We start from the raw sequence: 21,246 nt of genomic DNA on the forward strand, positions 1-21,246 counted from the left end.
TGGAATCATGAAAATTCATGTTCAGTAATAAAGCCAATACATGTGACAAGAACCATTCAAAGCCTTTCATGGGAGGTGAAACTTGGAGGATTCCTCTTAGCTTACACGGTAAGGTGTGTGTGTGTGTGTATGTGTGTGTGTGTGTGTGTGTGTGTGTGTGTGTGTGTGTGTGTGTGTGTGTGTGTGCGCGCGGGCACGTGCACGTAAGCACTAATATTTCTTTCAATTGCTTGCTCGTGGTTGGCTATTTGAGTAACACCTCCAGTTTTACTCTGGAATCTCTCAGACTTTTCTTTGAACTTCAAATCAGCCTACTAAATAACTAGGATTCACATGGACAAGAGATGTCAACATTTCCCAACGTTAGCAATAAGAACCTGTCTGAGAGAACAAGCTAATACAAGAGAGGAATACAACTCAAAGATAAAGGAACAACAAACTGCTGATCTTTCAGACCATTCATGAAGCCATGAAAGAATCCTTGGACGTCTCATTTTCCTAAAAAAATCTCCCCAGACTACTTAGAAATCAGCTAGAAGTTTTCTAATGTACTTGGAATATAAACATTTCCTTGGTAAATTAATGGCATGTGCTTTAGTTTTAATTTTAAATATTACTGCCTATGAAAAAATCTTTCAAAAGTAAGTAGTTAATTAATAATCCTTAGTGATTGATACTTGAGGCACAGTTTGGCCAATGCCATCTGACAATTCATCTGATCAAGAAATAAGATTTCACAACTAAAATAACATGCCTTATTTTTAACCAAGTCATTATTTTGATATACAATTAATTCTGAGAACATAATTATAGATCATGCTGTCTTTTCCCTTAATAGTTTATTTGTGAAAGTCAAAATGAACACAAACTCCATTCATATGTTATCCCTATATTCACTGCTTATTCAAACATATCTTTTTTTCCCAAACATATCTTAATTTCAAAGCTTCAAGAGCCAAAACTAGCATTGAAGTTAAATTTATACAGCTATTTTCTTTTGGACAAAAATTATCTCCTGAAGATTTAAATATACTAGTCTAGATTCTCAGTCAAAGACATTTAAATTGAAATACTAATTCAAGATACTATAAAACATATATCATGCAATAAAAATTAGCATATCTCTCACCCAATTTCCATAAAAATTAGCACATTAGTATCTATTCATTCACTCTATCTTGTATTCAACAAGTTTATTTAAACATGAACAGAGCAGGTTTGTGAGCAATTTGCATGCATTACATAAGATACTTCAAGTAGTACAAAGTAACTAGAAAGCATAGAACTCAAGGGACGTAACTTCATATTAAGGAGCAAAAACATTGATATGTAGATAACAATAATATTGGACAGGATGAAATAAAACTACAAAAGATGTACTACAAAGTACAATTTGCACAAAAAAAGAAAATGACGTTTGAAGTTGTTCTTAACCAGAAGTGAGTTTGGAGTAGATGAAGGTATCTTTCTCTTCATTCTCCCAGTACTCTGCCAGACTGAGACAGTGACAGGGTATTCCAATAAAGGAAATACGGAATTCAGTATCAGATTGGACTGTATTCAATCATTCTCCTTTGAAGCCCTAAGTAAGTTTATGCTTGTTATTTCAAGTGATGCTGATTTACATGTTTGAGATAAGTGCTACTGTTTCTATTTTTCACAGGCAGAAACTGAAACTCAAGTCCACCTTTGTGTAGAGCATAAACTAGACCCCTGACCTACAGGCTGGAAAAATCAGGGTAGGATTCTTCTGCAGTGGTTCTCTCCAATACTGCTCATTTCCTGTTGTTCCCATCTTGGCTTGGTTTCTTTCTTCGAAAAAAAATTTTCATTTGTCTAAATTCAGCCTGCAAACAGGTGCTACTTCATACCTGTGTGAAGTATTAATTTTTTCTTCCTCACTTTGAATATCAGAGATTCGGCATTAATTTCTAAGTTAAAAATCATTTCTCTAACAATTTCTGAAGATCTTGTGTAATTCTATGAAGATTGTCTTTTGACAGCTCTGAGGAAGATGAGAAGCTGTCCGGTTTAATAGGTTTTCTCTTTCAGATAATCTGTTGCTTCTTTTAGGTAAGGCTGAGAATTCCATTGCCTTGTTCTGGGGCGTTACTCTGTTCTGATGAATCCTGGTGTTTTGCTCTGTTCGCAGAATTCATGATTCAGGCAATTCTGATCACTTTTCATTTCTTTTTTTTTTCACCTTATTTGCATATATGAGTTGTGCAGAAGAGTTTACCATCATATTTCCATCAATCCATCCATACAATGCATTTTACATTCATTCCCTTTATCATTCCTTCTTGCCTTCTTTCCCCTTCTTACATCAGTCAGAACAAGTATTACTGTCCCATTTACAAACATACATATAAAGTACTTGAACTATATCCTACCCTTTCGTTCACCTTTTCCTCTTCCTTATTTAAATTTCTCCTCATGGTATTCTTTATCTGAAATTCATTTTATATTTCACTTTTCTCTTTTTCTTATAGTGGGTCAATTCTTTACTTCTGTGTTTCATTTCATGGGTTTGCTGAATTTTATAGTCTATTTAATCTGACTAGTAAGGCTTTTATTTCCATGCTTAAAATGCCTGACTTTTTTTTTTCCTTTCTGGAAGGTGGACCTAGAGGTTTCTTAATTCTCCATTAATGTGTAGCTTTTTCAGGGTCTCATATTTATCTAGAGTATCCAGTTTGTATTTTTGCCTGGTTATAAACTAAAATTTATTTATCCTGAACTTCAATATTCAACTTCTAGCCCTAATCTGTTCATGTCTTTTTTCACCTTTCTATATTCCTACATTGTTGTGTTACTCAGTTAAGAGCTTACAACTCTGGCTATGAATCATTTTAGGTACCTACAAATGTCCTTCTTTTCCTTGACAGGTAGTTTGTGTTTTTCACTGTATTATTTCACTTAAGACTCTATGTGTCTGTGGAGGAAAGCAAGGTGGAATGTATACGTGTGGGGGGTATCCTATGATAATCGGGCCAACAGTTTCTTGAAGCTTTAATAGTTCAACATATGTTGACTATCTTTTTTAAAATATGGTTATTATTCAATGCTAATACATTTAGCAATGAGCAAAGGACAACGACATTCCTTTAGTCAGTGAAAATTCTTTTTTTTTTGGAGTTCGGTCGTGGGGCCTGAACTCTGGGCCTGGGCGCTGTCCCTCAGCTCTTCAGCTCAAGGCTAGCGCTCCACCACTTGAGCCACAGAGCCACTTTCGGCTTTTTTCTTTTTGCTTATGTGGTGCTGAGGAATCCAGGGCCTCATGCATGCAAGGCAAGTGCTCTACCACTGAGCCACCTTCCCAGCCCTAGTCAGTGAAAATTCTTAAAGAAAGAGTCAACGATTAAGGAAGGGGAGGTGCATTAGCTCACTTGTACTATTAATATACATTAAAAATAATTTTTAAAATTAGGAATAATTAATGGAAAAACCATCCATAGAATTTAGAACAATATGCAAATAGGCAGAGTACAATTATTTGTTCAGTTCAAACAAGATCAGGAAAAATCTTCTATTAAGAGGATTCAGGGTAATTCTTGAAAATTTTAGATACTTCTGAAAAGTTTTAATATAGCTTCTTCAGTCTTTTCAAGTGACGACTAAAACCAAGTCAAGTCTATGTTAACAATAGGTGAAATGATACAGAAATTCACTGAAGATGAACATGTGACTGAGTGGTGAGATCAGTAGCTTAAATATCAAAATTACTGAGGAGAGTATGTACTACAGGATGAACGTTACAGGAAACTGAATAAAGTAATCGATGGACATGTACTTAAATAGAGGACACTGCTGTAAGATGACATCTTTGAGAGATGACCACTGTATAAGAGAGAGCAAAAGCTTTGATAGAAACAGCAGGTTAGATATGCAAAACAAATTGTGTTTGCTAATTAGTACTACCTAATAGTCATGAAGAAACTTGCTTAGTTGTATTGACGTTGTGTGATAAGGTGAATAATAAAAGCTGTAGATGTATCTTGCATGAAGGAAAGGATATATTTCTAAGACAATTTAGTCCATTTTTATGGTGTTTATTTTTTAAAAGCTGAGGAGCACGTAGTTTTTACCATGTTGATAGTATCAGGGAAGATGCGAATTAAAAATAAGGTCTTTGGTTTTCAGATACATTAGACAAGTAGAAGCTCAAAAACACAATATTACCTCAATACAGACTGTTTATCCTCTGATTTCCCAGATTAATTCATTACATATATGTATATATACATATGTGTATGTGTATATATACATATATATATATATATATATATATATAGGTTATTTTCTCTAAAGTAGGTATAAGATCTAGCAAGGAAACAAATACATGGAGGTAAGCAATGGCAATTGAGATGTTGGAGAGCTCTGGCTCTAAACCTTAGATTGGTAAAGATACTAAGAATGAAAACAGATGGAAGAAATTCCATTTCTCAGGGAAAAAGATAATTGTTCTTGCATCAAATTCTAAAGTGATTTTTTAATAAGGTCTTTTCCAATGAGCATTTACTAGCTTAATAATTAACATTCTTGCAAAATTTAGTATTAAAAATTTGCATGGCACTTATTTCTGCAACAGATAATTAATAAAATAGTCACAATAACCAAGAATGAAATCTTCCAACCAATGGAACTTATTGGATTCCTGTATCTAGGATACCTCATCTACCCGGGTATAGTGGCAATTTTGAAATCCATGAAGAATAAAAGAATAAAAGTCTCTTTTATTACACGTCTCCTAAATATTTTCTCTTGAGTTTTTTTTTTGGGGGGAGGTCGGTCGTGGGGCTTGAACTTTGGGCTTAGGCGCTGTCCCTGTGCTCTTCAGCTCAAGGCGAGCGCTCTACTGCTTGAGGCACAGCGCCACTTCCTCTTGAGTTTTACAGAAATATATAGACCTATGGAGCAAGGTCAAGAATTCCCAAGTCAGGAATACAAGAGGGGATTATTGCCACTTAACACAGAGGTCCCTTAGTAATGGTGAGAAAACTTGTTCAGAAAACTTTTATTTATGTATTTTCCCATTACAGCTATTATTTAATTAAGTTAAATACACTAAGTACAAGTGTGTATCATTTTGAAAGAATCAAGTTATTCTTCCAAAAAGTAAATAAAGTAACTCATACACTTTGATCATTTAACATGTAATATATATATGTGTATTTGTGTGTATATATGTTAACATATATATCTAAATATGTACATATATGGTTTGATATTAACATATAAATCTAAGTATGTACATATATGGTTTAATGTAAGAGATTTAACTCATTGAGTTCTAAAAACCAACCAAGGGAAAATGGAAATCGTTTTTTGGATCAAATATATTAGATTAATTTTTCATTAAATACATTATTTAACCCTGAAACTTTATTCTTGGAGATAATTGGTAAGCGTGGCTTGGTGAACATGTGTAGAAAAGAATCAGACTGTAGTTATTATTGCATTTATAAGAAAGACAATTTGGAGCATAATATAAATGTTTGCACTTAAGCAATCAAAGTCTGTGGGGTCTTGAAAATTCTAGTGATATAAATGAAGTAAGCCAATTAAAAGTATTTCTCTTGGCATATAAATTATTAGGGATACTGTAGAATGATTTAATAGTGTTCAATTTTATATTAATCATACAAAAAATAGTCAAAGTGAATGCTAACATAAGCATATTGCTGATATGTGTTGTAATATATCACTTATACAGAAATATCCATTTAAATTTCATAATGTAAAAAGAAAAATATAATCCAAGACTTTTGTGTTTCTAGTTATGGTGTGTTCTGACCTTAGAAACATAAGTTGCTAAAAGAGTTAAGCTTTCAGAATATGAATTTTGCTTTAAAATGTGGAGTCCTTACTAGATAAGTCCACGCATAAGCATTTTACAAATATATTAAAATTTCTCTTTTTTACTCATTAGCTTACTATGTATTGCAGAATGATATGCATGTAAATTAATCACATACTGAAAATGCAACCTTTATTTCCTATCTACCAACAGAAAACACAGTAACAAAGCATTTATTCTTGAATTTGAATTCAATTTTTGAAAAATCCTGTGGGATTTTCTTAAATGCTAACACATTTAAGAATTACCTAGTAAAATATTTGTGTAAAATATTTTAGTTTTAATTACAAGGGTAATTAAAACTAAAATTAGTTTTTATGTACAAGGGTATGTATTCAAACTGACACAAAATCCTACTCACATTTTGTGACAATGAATCAACATATTAAAAATGAAAGGGCTGGGAAGGTGGCTCAGTGGTAGAGCGCTTGCCTTGCATGCATGAGGCCCTGGGTTTGATTCCTTAGCACCACATAAACAGAAAAAGCCAGAAGTGGCGCTGTGGCTCAAGTGGTAGAGTACTACCTTTGAGCTGAAGAGCTCAGAGACAGTGCCCAGGCCCAGAGTTCAAGCCCCAAGACTGACAAAAAAAAAAAAAAAAAATGAAAGTAGGTATTGGCAGTGACATATAAAAATTTTAAACAAAATGAGCTAAATTATGTTATTAACTTACAGCCAGCCATTACTTAATGTAAAGCCAGGCACTGCTTATTAGTTTTGTTTTGTTTTGTACCAGTACTGGGACTTGAAATTAGAGCCTACGTACTCTCTTTAAGCTTTCTTACTCAAGGCTGGCACTCTACCACCTAAGCCACAGCTGCAATTCTGGCTTTTTGCTGCTTAATTAGAGATAAGAGTCTCATGGACTCTCCTGCCTGTACTGTCATTGAACCACAATCCTCAGATCTCAGCTTCCTGAGTAGCTAGGATTACAGTTATGAGCCAGCAATGCCAGCCTTTCCTGGTATTATTTGAGCACCATTTCTTTCCAAACAATTCATCACCTCAACCAGTCATGATGACCAAAAAATATCACAGTATGTTTTCTTAAGTAACATGCAAGAAGTATCATGTTTCTTCTTACTACTGTGTAGTGCTGTGCAGCTGAAAAATATACTGAACAATTTGAAATGTGAAACATTTTGTTCAAATACTGCTTTGTTAAATGGTAACTCCTTTCTGCAACTGTTTAAAGATAACAAAAAATAAATTAAAACATTTTAAATAAGTTAAATAATATATAATTTATTTACAGTATATTTCCTTCAAGATTAGTTTATAAAATTTGTCTTTGTACAATCGGCTTTTGGTCTTTCTATGCATGGCACAAACATTTCAGCATTTATATGTTCAACCTAAATACATATATTAATGGAAAAGGCAATTAACTCTGAAAAACTTGTATGTCTGGAGTATGCCTTAGAGCAAGTAAAGCATTCTACATGACGATCACTTTGTCTTTTAAAAATGAAAGATATAAAATATTATATCATGTATGTCTACTACACTATACTCCAAAATATATTGAGCCTCTATTTTTACTTTATGGCAACTACTAAGTGGCCCTTTATCAATATCTTTACATCTATCTCCTGTTACACAGATCATTTAATAAAAATTCTGTAAGAGAATAACTATATATATATATATATATTTCAAGTGGTTATCTCATTCTCTCTTACTATACCACATCTACTCTCAAACTTTACTAAACATTTATCATTTTTATTTTCAGACTTACACACTGCAAGCTTCAACTCTAATGCAGGTATCCTGAGAGAGCTACAGGTACGGAACTGGAATGTTCTATATAAGATAATGCATGTTTTAATGAATATTTCTTCAGGTAATGAGTTTAATAATATTTGATAGTATTTTCAGAGTTAAGATCGAAAGAAAGCACAGCATTTGCTAGGGAATGCATGCAGAGCCTGACATGAGACCCTGGGAACTAGCAGATCCATTATTTCTCACAGCACTAAGACTAGGGATTATGATTTTACTCTAAGGAAGAATTGTGCAAAGGCACTAGAAGTAAGTTGTCCAAGTCATAGCTCAAAAGAAGTGGATCCAGAACTCAAATGCAAGCTCTCTGGGAAGACAGCACATGTTCTTCCCCTCCTAGAAGTAGCTCTCCTCCATAAGGAGTAGTCACTTTTCCATTAAACAGTTACAAAGGGGTTTTTAGAAGCCAACAAAGAAGAGTTTCTAGTAAGTATCTTTGCTGTTCCTATCATTCACATCTCCAAGATTCTCACAGATGACATACATCAATAAACTATCTCTTTAGAAATTAGATACATTGTATTCATAAACTTCTTTGTTTAATGGCAGCTCCTTTGTACAACTACTAAAAGATGATTATCTTTTAATTATTGTCTTACAATAAAATAATAAAAGAAAGAGTCACAGACTACACACAGTAATAATCTATGCTTTCATTGAACTTGCTCAAGTCAGAGTATTTAAAAAAATGATGTCAAAATGTCTGTAATACATATCTGGCTGACTGGTATAGTTACTTTGCTAGAGAAGCAGTTTTCTAGGATATTCAGTGCCCTAGGCTTGATTCCTAACACTGAAAAAAAGAAAGAAAATGTCAAGTACATTTCTGCAAACATACACATACACACATACACGTTTCAAAACAACAAAAAAAAAAGCAAGCTTAGTTTCTATGTGTAAAAATTAGAACAAGTTATAATAGAGTGGATTTCAAAAACATTGATTCCCTGTTCCGGTTATTCCAACTCAACATAAACTAACATGTTTCGTTTCACCCATCTTCAAAAGCTTAAGTGAATGGAGAAGTTCACAGTACACCTACAAACACAGAAAGCAGCAAAGCCTTAGTTTTCACATCATCATTTTCCTTCCCTAATAGTCATCATCGGGGCTTACTATTGTGAACCGTTGGATCCATCCATTTCCTTTGGTTCCAGAGACAGCCATTCTCATAAGCCATCTATAGCAAGGGCAGCTGCTTCCTGTCAAGACTTGAACAACCTCACACCCACTTCAGTAATGAGGGGGAAAAAAAAACAAACATCAACAGGATGTGGCTTTGCCTTGGCTTTACTTGTATCATCCTCATTTTGTTCCATGACATGATATCACACAGTTCTGTGAGTCCTGGTCTCCCAAGATCGTCCTTATTGTAAATAAACAAAGGGAAGCAATACTTCAGGAAGATGAGAAGGCGAAGGGGAAAAAACAAACAAGCAAACAAAAAAAAAATCCCCTTGACCTGACATCATGGAAAAAATAAAAAATAAATTAAAAAAGACACTTAAGATGAAAAAAAAAAGAAATAGTGTCATGGTTTACATGTGGGGTTTGGATGGAATCTAGGGCTGTGTTGTGATTCAGAACTCACCATCTCAAAACCACTTCTTTTCATCCGCCTGCAGGACTTGAGGTAAGTACGTATACGTTTTCTGGCACGCTCTTGGTACTCAGGGAATTGTCGCCTGCATGAGTCAATGATAGCTTGGATCTTTTCTTTGGGCTGCTTAGAGATTGGGACCATTCGGTCCAAGTTTTCATCTACAAACAGCCTGACAAACATCTGTTGGCAAGAGGGAGACAGAGAAGGGTTTGGAGGGCTGCTCTCTTCTGTTCCTAGCTTCCTGTCTTGATTACCGATAGGAAAATATTCTTTTCTGGTATATGCACTGGAGAAGTTCGCAATGGAAAGCCAGAAAGTTTAAACAAACACTCTTTAAAGAATATTTTTTTTCTAAATGGTTGGTTTTCTTAAAAAAAAATAGAGAGAAGAAAAAGAGAAAGAGAGAGGCAGACAGACAGACAAGACAGACAGAATAGACTATCGTGTAGAAAAAAAAAAGTCAGAAAATAACAGTACACTTTGACAACTGAGCACCCCATTAACGCTCTATTAATGGTCAATATGATCGTTCCACCGTGCTACCCTGCCCTGACAACGAACACTTGATTCTCTTGTCATGCACAATTAGAAAAGCTAGGAAAGCAAAAGGAAATAACTGATGACAGGCAGGCGATCTTCTCCGGATCTCATCTGGAGAAAAAGCTGCGGCCCGCTTCGTCCTCTAGGTAAACATGCATACATACTCACACAACACAGTTCCCGTGTTCAGCTCACATATTTGGCTTTAACATTTCTAAACAAAACACAGCAATTCTGGTGTCTGCTTGGCAATGAGTGTTTCATGTACTTTTTAAATCCTTCTGTGAATTAAACAAACATGTCTCTAAAAAATATCCACATTGACCAACAAGCAACAACATGAAAGTCTCGTGGCACAAAGGAAAGCCACACGGGGTGGGGGGGGAAGGGGGGGCTGGCAGGACTCACATTAAAAGCTTTCAGCCGCTCCGCTTCCACACCATCTGTCTCGTTCACTTTCTCAGAATCATCGTGGTCATCGTGGTCATCTTCGTCCTCATCCCCCCTGGTGAGTGACAGGTCCTCTGCACCTCTGTCAACACTCTCGTTTTTGCCAGAGTCATAGCTCGAGTAACTGTGTGCAGGAGACTGAAAAGAAGGGATGAAATTGCTGCTTTGAAGTGCATTGCCCAAGCTCACAAACTTTATGCTTTATTTGTAATTCCAACTGTTTCTTTAAAAAAAAAAAAATGGGTTAGATGAAAACTCGCAAGCTGTGGCTGTTCTACTTTAAATCAAGATCAATGGAAATGAAATGAAAACTTCATTCCTTCAGCTACATTGACCACATTTGGAGGGCCCAATAGACATTTTGGAACATTTCTATCACTGGAGAAAGTTTTATTGAACTTAAGCTGTCCAAGAGCAGGTACTGTTTCAGTCAGTATTTATATTGGAAAAAGGAAACTGTAGCTAATTTTACAAGAAAATTATTGAATTAATCTTAAAATAAATGATGTGACCTCATTGAATAGACAGTCTGACTTCATTAATATTCTTTAAACACACATGGAAAGTGCACGGTGGAAATACTGAATTAATCTGCCTGAAAAGACCTGATAAAAGAAGATTTTAAAACATTTTTATCAAATATTGATGTGCCTTGGATGGAATCTCATTTTGGTTTAGGACAAGGAAATCATGTTTTTCCTTAATCAACTTTTTAGAGATTCTGTGTTCTAGCACTATCTAGTAAATAACTAATGTAAAATGAGAATTGTTAAATGAGTAGATGTGATACATAGCTCAAACTAAAGCACAGTACACATATGAAAATGTAACATATTAAAAAGTTTAAGCAATTGAAGGCTTTTTAAAAAGTCTACTATTGTGCACATATATCTATAAGTAAAGAAGTCTAGCCAATAGTAAGCAAGATGATATTGACTGGCTTTTATTTGGGGATTCTACATGGCCAAAATATTTCCTCTTAGGACCTTCTGGCTAATTACAGGTTTCGTTTGAAAGAAGTAACCTGGAAGTGAAGGAAATCTAGGTGTTTGTTGTAATAAGGAGCTTAATTTAGCAAAGTATAGCCTAAAAACTATTTCATATAACCACATTGAAATCACATTATCAATTGATTATCAAAACATATCGCAGACATTTCTGATAATCTAGTAAGCCAAAATGTACGTGAATTTAAAGAGGATATCATATACCTATTTTGATTTATTTTCATAAAGATATTCCTGGGAAAATAGATACCATAAAACAAATAATGAAGAATTGTGGATATGCCAAGAAGAAAGCAGGACATTGACACAGTGTATATCTCATCCATTGTCTCCCAATATTCACAGCCACCCAGGGAGGCACAATCATGCTCCCATCTCTCCAGACTTCAGGAAAGATAAACTCTTTTCATGAGGTAATAACCAATATTTGCACCTAAGCTCCAGCTGGAGTGACCAGTGGTTGAATAAGTTTACTCCTCTCTCTAGACTGCATTTTATAATTATGCATGCATGCAAGTTCATAAATGAAGAACACAAAATATGTGTTGGTTCATGCACATATAGATATAAAAACAAATCATTTTATAAGTGAATGTACATACACCAACTACTCCACTCAAATGAACTAGGTAACTTACTTAAAATTGTTTAGAATAGTAACCTGAAAGTTAGAAATCTTGTGTAAAAAGTGCCCCCCACTTACTATAAAAATATCTGTATATAATGTAATATATTTAAATAATTTATTTTTTGTTTCAGAGTTTAGACAGTGATGCACTATTACACTCGCAAATAATCCATTCATTTCTTCCCTCAGTAAAACGTTGTTGAGTTATACATTTAGTGCTATATCAAACTACTTTTGCACAAATATTCACGCAATAGGTATTTAAAAGGCAACTATTATTATATGTCCAGCACTGTTCTAAGCCTCTAATATATACAACTCATTTCAATTGTATTAAACTGGTTAAGTCAATTTCCCCCAATGTCACAGTGCTAGCAAATTAACTCAGGAATGGAATTTGTGCAGATTGGCTCTAAACATGTTACCCCATTCTCCTCCTCTTCCTCCTCTTCTTGTTTCTTTTTTTTTTTTTTTTTTTGCCAGTTCTGGGGCTTGAACTGGTCTGGGGCCTGGGCACTGTCCCTGAGCTTCTTTTGTTCAAGGTTAGCACTCTACCACTTGAGCCACGATGCCACTTCCGGCTTTTTCTCTGTATATGGGTACTGAAGAATAGAACCCTGGGCTTCATGCACGCTAGGCATGTACTCTTCCACTAAGCCACATTCCCAGTCCCATTCTCTTCATTTTCTGTGTAAAGATTATTTATGAAGCTGTTGCTACACTATCAATAAGAATCCCTATGACATGTATGCCAATTTTTCTTATGCCAATCTTTAAATAAAAAAAAAAAACTTTTTTTTTTGTTGGTTGTGGGGCTTGAACTCTGGGCCTGAGCGCTGTCCCTCAGCTCTTCAGCTCAAGGCTAGCACTCTACCACTTGAGCTACAGCCCCACTTCTGATTTTCTGGTGGTTTATTGGAGATAAGAGTTTCTCAGAGTTTCCTGCCCGGGCTGGCTTTGAACTGCGATCCTCAGAATAAAAAAAACTTTAAGCTGGAGGTTTGACTCAGATATTAGAGCCCTTGCCTGAAGTAGAACTTCTGTAAAAGGTAAACTTACTTCATTAGTTAACATCTATGAACTTGATTTTCAGTTAGGAGTCAATGTGTCTTGACCAAATTTACTGAGTTATATGTATTACAGATTTGAGACTACATAAAAATGTTTCATATTCATGTAGATTCATGAAGATTTAACAATGACATAACTGAACCTTGCTGCAGAACTAGTATTAATACATCAATGTATCTACAAGTGTTTTAAAAAGTATGGACAATAAAGATAATAAGTGATATTAATATACCAGATGCTTAATTTTGTGTGTCAATCGGATTGATATGTGATTAAACACTATTTTTAGATATGTCTGTGAAGAGGTTTATGGGAGATATAATCATTTGAACTGGTAGATTCAGTGAAGCAGATTTACCCTCTTCAATATAAGTGGGCATCATTGAATACTATGAGGGCAGGAACAGAAAATAGGAGGAAGGGAGATGAAGGGAGCATTTACCTATATAAACTCAAAAGCAGTCTGATGAATGCTTGAGTGGAGACTTATTGAGACTTATACCATCCCATCCCCAGTTTTCCTAGTTACCTGACCTTCAGACTGAATTCCATCACTGGCTGTCCTGGGTGTCTAGCTTATTTCAAATTTAAAAATGTGAGGTTTCTCAGTGCCCCATAATTATGTCTCTGTGACTGTGTCCGTATCTGTGTTTGTATCTGTCTGTCTGTCTGTCTGTCTGTCTGTCTGTCTGTCTGTCTGTCTGTCTCTCTCTCTCTCTCTCTCTCTCTCTCTCTCTCTCTCTCTCTCTCTCTCTCTCTCTCTCTTTCTCTCTCCCCTATTCTCTTCTATTACTGTTGCTGTTCCTCTGGAGAACCCTGACCAATACAATGTATCACCCACATTATTAATGGTTTAATTAAGGCTCAGCAAACTTAATTCACTAAGCTGACACTGAACAAAACAGAATTCTGTTAAGTAGAAGCTGCTCATTCACCACTGCTAAGATCCAACCACACGAAATTGTCTAGGGCTGGGGATTAGGAGGAACAATGACAATATTGGGTCTCAGAATCAGAGGGAACTGCAAGCGTAGAAAGATAAATTAGGAAACGATGAATGCCAGGCAAGGTACTTTTACAAAGATAGATACTGATGTCCAAGACCAACTCCAGGCCTCATTGGAGTATCTCCTATGCCTTTCAGGAAGAGCCTCTGGTCTTCCTGATGGAAGTGCCAACCCTGTCGATACCTACCCTACCTTTGCAAAGCCTATGTGTTTGAACTTTGGCTCTAGGCGAAGAGAACTTTTCTGAGACTGAAACCAAGCTGAATCCAGCATATTTAAGTCGTGCAGAATGAATTCTGATAACATTTGCATATCACAATCTCTCTGTTCTTCCAATGAAACCTTCAACTATTCATTTTTTTTGGGGGGGGGGTCCAGTCGTGGGGTCTGAACTCTGGGCCTGGGCGCTGTCCCTCAGCTCTTCAGCTCAAGGCTAGCGCTCTACCACTTGAGCCACAGCTGCACTTTGGGCTTTTTTCTTTTTTTGCTTATGTGGTGCTGAGGAATCGAACCCAGGGCCTCCTGCATGCAAGGCAAGCACTCTACCACTGAGCCACCTTCCCAGCCCTCAACCTTTCATTTTTATGAAACTACACCTCATCTCCACTACTCCATCCCTATTTCATTTCTTCATTTAAATCTAAGTATCAATTTTTGGCTGAGTAGGGAATGGTACAGAAATCAACCACACAAGGTCAGATTAATAATATAGATATCACATGTGATCATTTAAATATACACATGGTCCAAGCTGTGTGAGGTCTGGGTTCAAACTCCAGAACTGTCAGCACACACACACACACACACACACACACACACACACTAGGTTATAGACAATTAGAGAGATTCAGTAAGATTGAAAAGTCTACTTTAGGAGAATATTAAGTACAGTTTTAGATTACAGGCGGAAATATTTTAAAATATTTAAAAGTTTTAATACATTTATCTAAATGGAAATATATGTTAATTCATGTGCAATACACAAACTAGCTGCTTGCTGTACACAGCACTTGAAATGAAGTAGTATTTATAGCCCAAATCATTCAAAGTAAAAAAAAAACAAACATGATGATCTAAGTTTAAAGCATGACAAACTTTTTAACAAAAACCAGAAACTAGGTAACTGAATTTTGCTTTTCAGCTGGAAAATGTCTCTTGTCTATGTTACATTTTAAGGACAACCATTATAAATTTACTGTGTCTAATAATGATAAAATTTAATGTCAATTATACTTCCACCTTTCTCTAAACTGAAAATTCTCAGTGTAGTTGTTTTATGTAATGATCTGTATTTCTTTCAAAGTAGGCAGAGATATATGGATATACTCTCCCATCCATCTGCTGTTTAACAACATCAGAGACATGGTCCCTTATATCCTGCATTCCAAGCTGTTTGCTGAAAGTGTCTCCTCTTCTGTAAATCCTGGTACTGGGGTTTGAACTAAGTAGTCTTGCACTGGATCAGCTTTTGGCTGGCCTTCTACCACCTGAGCCACACCTCCAAGTCCAACTTTTTGCTGGTTAATTGGAGATGGGAGTGTGATAGACATTTTTGCCTGGGCTTGCTTTGAACTGTAGTATTACAGGTCTCAGTCTGCTTAGTTAATATAGGCTACTGATGCCTGGTAAGAGAAGGATTTACTTGAAAACACTAGATATACACATTACTTTAAAAAAACAAAAATCTCACTACATTAAAATTGTAAAGTTTATGGATGCCAAAAGTAGTAGAAAATACACGAAAATATAATATTTCAAAATTGCAGTAACTCTTTGGCCCATCTCTACAGTATATTTCTTTTTCCTATTTCTAGGCTATATACTCTAGATTACTTTCCCATGTGACAATGATTATGAATTCTATTTTATGGTGAAATAGAAATGCATGTGAGTGTGCCAATTTTTCATATTCTACTATAAAACATCTTAAAGAATTTATTTTTTGCCTTGAGGTTCTGTTGAGTCTCTGAAAAGAAAATTCTAATAAGAATGAAAAAAACAATTTCAATTTCATTAAGCCCTTTTGAAAGAAATTAGTTCATTCTACATATACTAAAGTACTTATCAAATTTAAACTGAAACTGATGCTGATATTTGTGTGGGCTTGGTTGAATAGTTTTTTTCTTTTATTTTTCTGCCTTGTTCTCTTCTTTTGTGTCATAAGGGTCCTGAATCTCATAATCATTTCTATAATCTTGTCATCATTTTTATTATCTATAGCCCTTTGTTAATGGTTATGTCTGTCCCTATTTTTATAAATTTATCCATCAAAAATTTCCAAATTTAACAATGAATCAGGCATGGAGGCTCAAGCCTGTAACCTGAGCTAAATAGGACATAAGTGGAGGTTGGGAGGATTGTAGTTTGAGGATAGCCTAGGCAAAAATTAATGTGCCTCCATTTCCACCAATACCTAGAAATAATGACTTGTAACTGTCACCTCATCTCTGCAGGGAGCTGAGACTGGAAAGATCCTAGTTAAATGCTACTGCAGGCAGAAAACATTCCCATGAAGCTGTGCCTGTGTCCTACATCCCTTCTATGAAAGGAAGTGTAAAAAGGAGGATCATGGTCCAGGCTGGCCTAGACAAAAAGTTATCTAAACAGAAAGGAACAGAGGCTTGACGTAAGCAATAGAGTTCCTTCCTATCTAGTGGGAAGCCTAAGTTCAGACTTCAAAACTAATAAAAAAGACAGTAGAGACTGTTTGACATTTAGAGATTTTGATGCTTCTATAAGATATACCCTTCTTTATATATATAAATTACATAATGACCAACAATTCTAAAGACATATCTGAAATTAAAGAATATATATTTTAAACCAAATCTATTTTTTCTTGTACTATATAATTATGTAATACTTTTTATGTTATGTAATCATGCAATACTATATGATACTATATTCATGATTATGTAATACTTTTTACGTAACTTTATTATTTATGTAACTATGCATAGTTATTTGGAAATGTAGATGAAAGTTTGTGTGTGTGTGTGTGTGTGTGTGTGTGTGTGTGTGTGTGTGTGTGTGTGTGTGTGTGTGTGTGTGTGTGTGTGTGTATGCTAGTCCTGGGGCTTCAACTCAAGACCTGAATGCTGTCCATAAGATTTTGTGATCAAACCTAGCACTCTACCACTTGAGGTCCTGCTCCACTTCCAGCTTTTTATCAGTTAATTGGAAATAAGACCCTCACTGACTTTCCTGCCTGGGCTGGCTTCAAACTGCAATCCTCAGATCTCAGCCTCCCAAGTAGCTAAAATTATACACGAGTCACTGGTGCCTGACAAGTTTCTTTAAAAAAAACAATTGGAGGAAGTTGAGGAACTGAAGGCATGCCCTTGAAAAGGATATTGAGACCTTAATCCCCTCTGCTTTCTTACTTTCCTTCCAAATGCCATGGGTCTGGCCACAGGCCCAAAGCCACGGGGCTCAATGACCATAGACTGAAACCCTGGAAATCATGAGCCAAAATAACCCTGTCCTTTTGCTAAATTGATCATCTCAGATATTTTAACAATAACAGAAAACTGAATAACAAAACAGGGAAAAGCAAATCTTTGTACTTTATGTAAATAGTGATTGGGAAAATGTTCAGCTTTGTAAACTGGATGCAAACTATTCAATCTTAGTATCAGCTAGCTCCATTTCCTACATAAGCTGATGTCAGAAACAATAGCACACATTCATTTTAGAAGCCATGACGCTGAACACCTTTGTGTAGTACAATGTCACACACATACAAGTGGTGAAATTATTCATGGAATATCTTTCCATAGAGAGTGAGTGGTTAGCAGTAAGTCACTTGCTTTCACAAATGGTGATGAATTTTTCTTTAGTTAAGTGCAAATTAAAGTGGACAATATTTAGAGATCTTAGGCTTGAACAGGATTACAATAAAAATCAAAGTTTTAGTTGATTTGTTTTGTAGAGGAGGCACATTTTTATGATGACTCTTGAGCATTTCATTTTACACAGTAAGAAAAGTCTTTCTGCTCATTTAGGAAATGATGCTGTGGGACGTAAGGCAAAGTAATTCTAGAGCAATCACTGCTGCTCAGAAATGAAAGGTTTCCATCAGGCTAATTCTGATACAAGTGAATTGTGGACACTCCTAGGCTAGCATTTTAAGTCCTCTCAAATACTCCTTTGTATAAATATCCCCTTTCTTTTCTTAAAAAGATTTATTTATTGTCATTGTCAAGGTGATGTACAGAGGGGTTATGATTACATTCTTTTTGAACAATGTCACCCCTCCTCTCACTTTCAACCCAATTTTTCTATCCCATCCCCACACACAAATTGTATAGTTCATTTTCAACATAGTATCTAGTAAGCATCACTGATGCATTTGTTCACTCTCCTGCAATTGGCCAGACATCTCTAAGTAAAACTCCATGAATACTACAAACAATTGTTTGGGTTGGTTTGGGCCATTTCTCCAATACCCTCAATTCATCTTTTCTCTTGATGTAAGGATTTACATAAGGATTTTTTGGCAAATTGGAGAGAAAAAAAAACCTAAATTAAAAAATCTTTCCATTCTGTATTTTCTTCCCCAGTTTGTACTATAAGCCTATTGAAACTGCTAGTAATAACTATGCCACAGCCTGAATTTTGAGCTTCCTTTAAATTTTCTCTACCAAATTAATCTGTCATTTTTAATCTGCGCCTCTCACAAAGTCTCAAGGGAAGAACAGAATACAGACAAGTTCTTTGTCACAGTGGCCATGAATGGTCTCAGGTTCAATGTCCAAATGAGCCTGTGTCCCCATCTGAAAATCTCATGAGCTGTCTTTTCTTGTCACGTTCTTATTAAATTTCTGGTCTGAGCTAAAGCCAGAAGTACCCTTTAAGATTTGCTTAGAGCACTCTAAGTTGTTTTTATTTTTCAGTCCACACCTGAAAAGTTGTTCAAACTTTTTTCATGAACTAGTTTCAAAAGTTGCTGAACCATAACATCAGCTCTAATCTCTCTTGTCTATTTTCTATTTTTTTTTTTTTTGGTCAGTAAAGTTTTGATTAACTTAACCAAATATCTGAAACAGTTTAAAGGACCACTGATATTTTGGGGCTCACAGTTCAGAAGTGGCCAGAAAACAAAGAGAAAAAACAAAAGAAAGAGACAGACAGAGAGAGATAGAGGCAAAGAGAGACAGAAAGGAGAGACCGGGACAGAATACAGCCCTATAGGAATTTCTTCCACTATTTCTTCCCTATTTCTTCCTTGCAGTCTAGTCTCCTAAAGTTTCCAGTACAGCTACCTTGGTACTAATCCTTCAACAATGAGCTGTGGAGAATACTGCAAATTCAATCCACAACAATTTGTTTACAAAAAGGAAAAGTTTGTGCCATGATGGAAGATTCAGCTACTGAAATTTGTTTGATTTCTGAGGTTAAAACAATGCAAGGACAATTTAGCCCTTATACTTTCTATGGTCCTTGTGAACATGAATGAGTCTATGAATGTATGAAGTACTTTGGTAGATGATTATAAGCACAATGTAAGAGAAATTGTTTTTATTCCAACTGATGATGACATGACTTCAAAGTTTTATATATTATCAGCACTTGTCTGCAATCTATCTCCAGGTTTGGCATGTGTGTACCTTATATATAGGTTTTTTTGGGATATATTTTAAGTAACATTTGATCTATAATCTTATGTGTATGTTAGCAAAGATGTGAACTATAGAGATAAAATTTATGAAGAGCAAATTCTGACAGTGTTGATCTCCCTTAATAGGTGGCTTCATGAATACAGTCTTGAGCAGATAATCATCAAACAATCAGTGGTTATTACCTACTTCCACTTTATAGACAAAAAAATGGGATATGACTGTAGGGATGAATAAATATTCTCTAGAGTTGATTATAAACCTCTGATCAAATAAACCTCTTGGTTTTATAGAGTAAGCCTTCCAAAATAAAATGAGCCAATAAAGAAAATTGTATGACATAAACGACATTTCTACTTAATGTAGACCTATAAGTATTTTATAATCATTAGTTATGATATTTCATACTTCTCAGATTAAAACAGTATTTAAGTAATTTTTAAAACAATAATTGTAAGCTATTTATATTTTAATTTCAAAATATGAACAATTCTCTAGTAACATTTTAGGTAAAACTGAATGATATTCATTTACTTTACAACTAAAAGGAGCAACAAACCAAAATATAATGTAAAGACGACTATTTACATAAAACAGGATTGTCAACATCTATTGGCTATATAACTAAACTCAGAAATAACTATTCTGTTTATTTATTGCTTCCATGGCATGGCTATCTTACAGGCTTAAAAAAAGACATCATCTTTCAACAAACCGAAGTAAATAACCCAATTTCCCCATATAGACACTTCCTGTTATGAGAGAAATTTTAAATGTTTGATATAATTTTAATAGTGTGACAATAACTAAAATGAATCCTATTGCTCCGATGTAATATTTTCTCACCAAAGTTCCTGTCTTTACAGATAATTTTAATGTGACCTATGAACTCTCTGTTATATTTTGGTGCCACCAAAGCTCATCTGCCATAACAACAGCATCAAAAGTAGTGATTGTAATACCAGATGGGGAGGAGAAGATGAATGGTAGGCAAAAAACAGTCATTCAATGTCTATTTATGAAAATGGAACCAGTTACTAGAGGGGATATATGGGTAAAAGTGATGAAGATACTGTGTTTTCATAAATAGATGTGTTGAATTTAAACTCCTTTGTAGAGCTATTTAAAGATAATATAGTAATAATAACAAGGTGAAATCATTGAGAGAGCATTAAGTCAACAGGGGCAATTTTTGGTGTGTGGACCCCAGATACAAAAGAGGCCCCAGGTCCCATGGTTTCCCTTATTTGCAGTATCTAGTATATGTATGAGTCAAGCGGAAAAAGTCAGATAATGTGATGTTAGGAAAATGAATCCTTAGATAAGTATTTTAATTTTTTTTTCTTTCATGCATGTGTTTCTAACGCATTTATAACTTTATTTCTTTGTTGCTTTGTATGTCCCTCCCCCACAGTATAACTCCCGCTTTCAATATATTTGATGTCAGTATAAGTTATGGAGGAGATGGGGAAAAACAAGTCATTTAAGGATTCAGGTGGACCTGTTGCAACAATGAGAAGTACAAGTTGTCATGTCAAAAAGGAGCTTCACAATGTCGGTGGGGGGAGAGTAGGGGGGGGAAGGATTGGGTGGGGGGGAGGGGAGAGGCTGGGAAGGGAGGTGAAGGGTAAACAAAGGAGGAGGCTGCATTGCTTGGTAAGAAAGGTATGCATTATC

General features: G+C 35.3%; 1 protein-coding gene across 9 annotated transcripts in view; it reads right to left on the reverse strand.

Moving 5' to 3' along the window:
- The window catches only part of Nol4 (nucleolar protein 4), a 286,589-nt gene that overhangs the window by 60,390 nt on the left and 204,953 nt on the right, over positions 1 to 21,246 (reverse strand). For 5 of the 9 annotated variants that reach the window (XM_042675198.1, XM_042675197.1, XM_042675195.1 and 2 more), the window contains one exon: positions 10,197 to 10,376. In XM_042675198.1, coding sequence (XP_042531132.1) covers positions 10,197 to 10,376 — 180 coding nt within the window. Of the gene's footprint in view, positions 1 to 9,236; positions 9,429 to 10,196; positions 10,377 to 21,246 lie in introns of all 9 variants that reach the window. The other 4 variants (XM_042675193.1, XM_042675192.1, XM_042675194.1 and 1 more) reach the window with 1 other exon arrangement.

The sequence above is a fragment of the Dipodomys spectabilis genome, unplaced genomic scaffold (genome assembly GCF_019054845.1).
Source record: "Dipodomys spectabilis isolate Male_0828 unplaced genomic scaffold, ASM1905484v1 ptg000024l, whole genome shotgun sequence".
In the NCBI taxonomy this organism is placed as follows: domain Eukaryota; kingdom Metazoa; phylum Chordata; class Mammalia; order Rodentia; family Heteromyidae; genus Dipodomys; species Dipodomys spectabilis.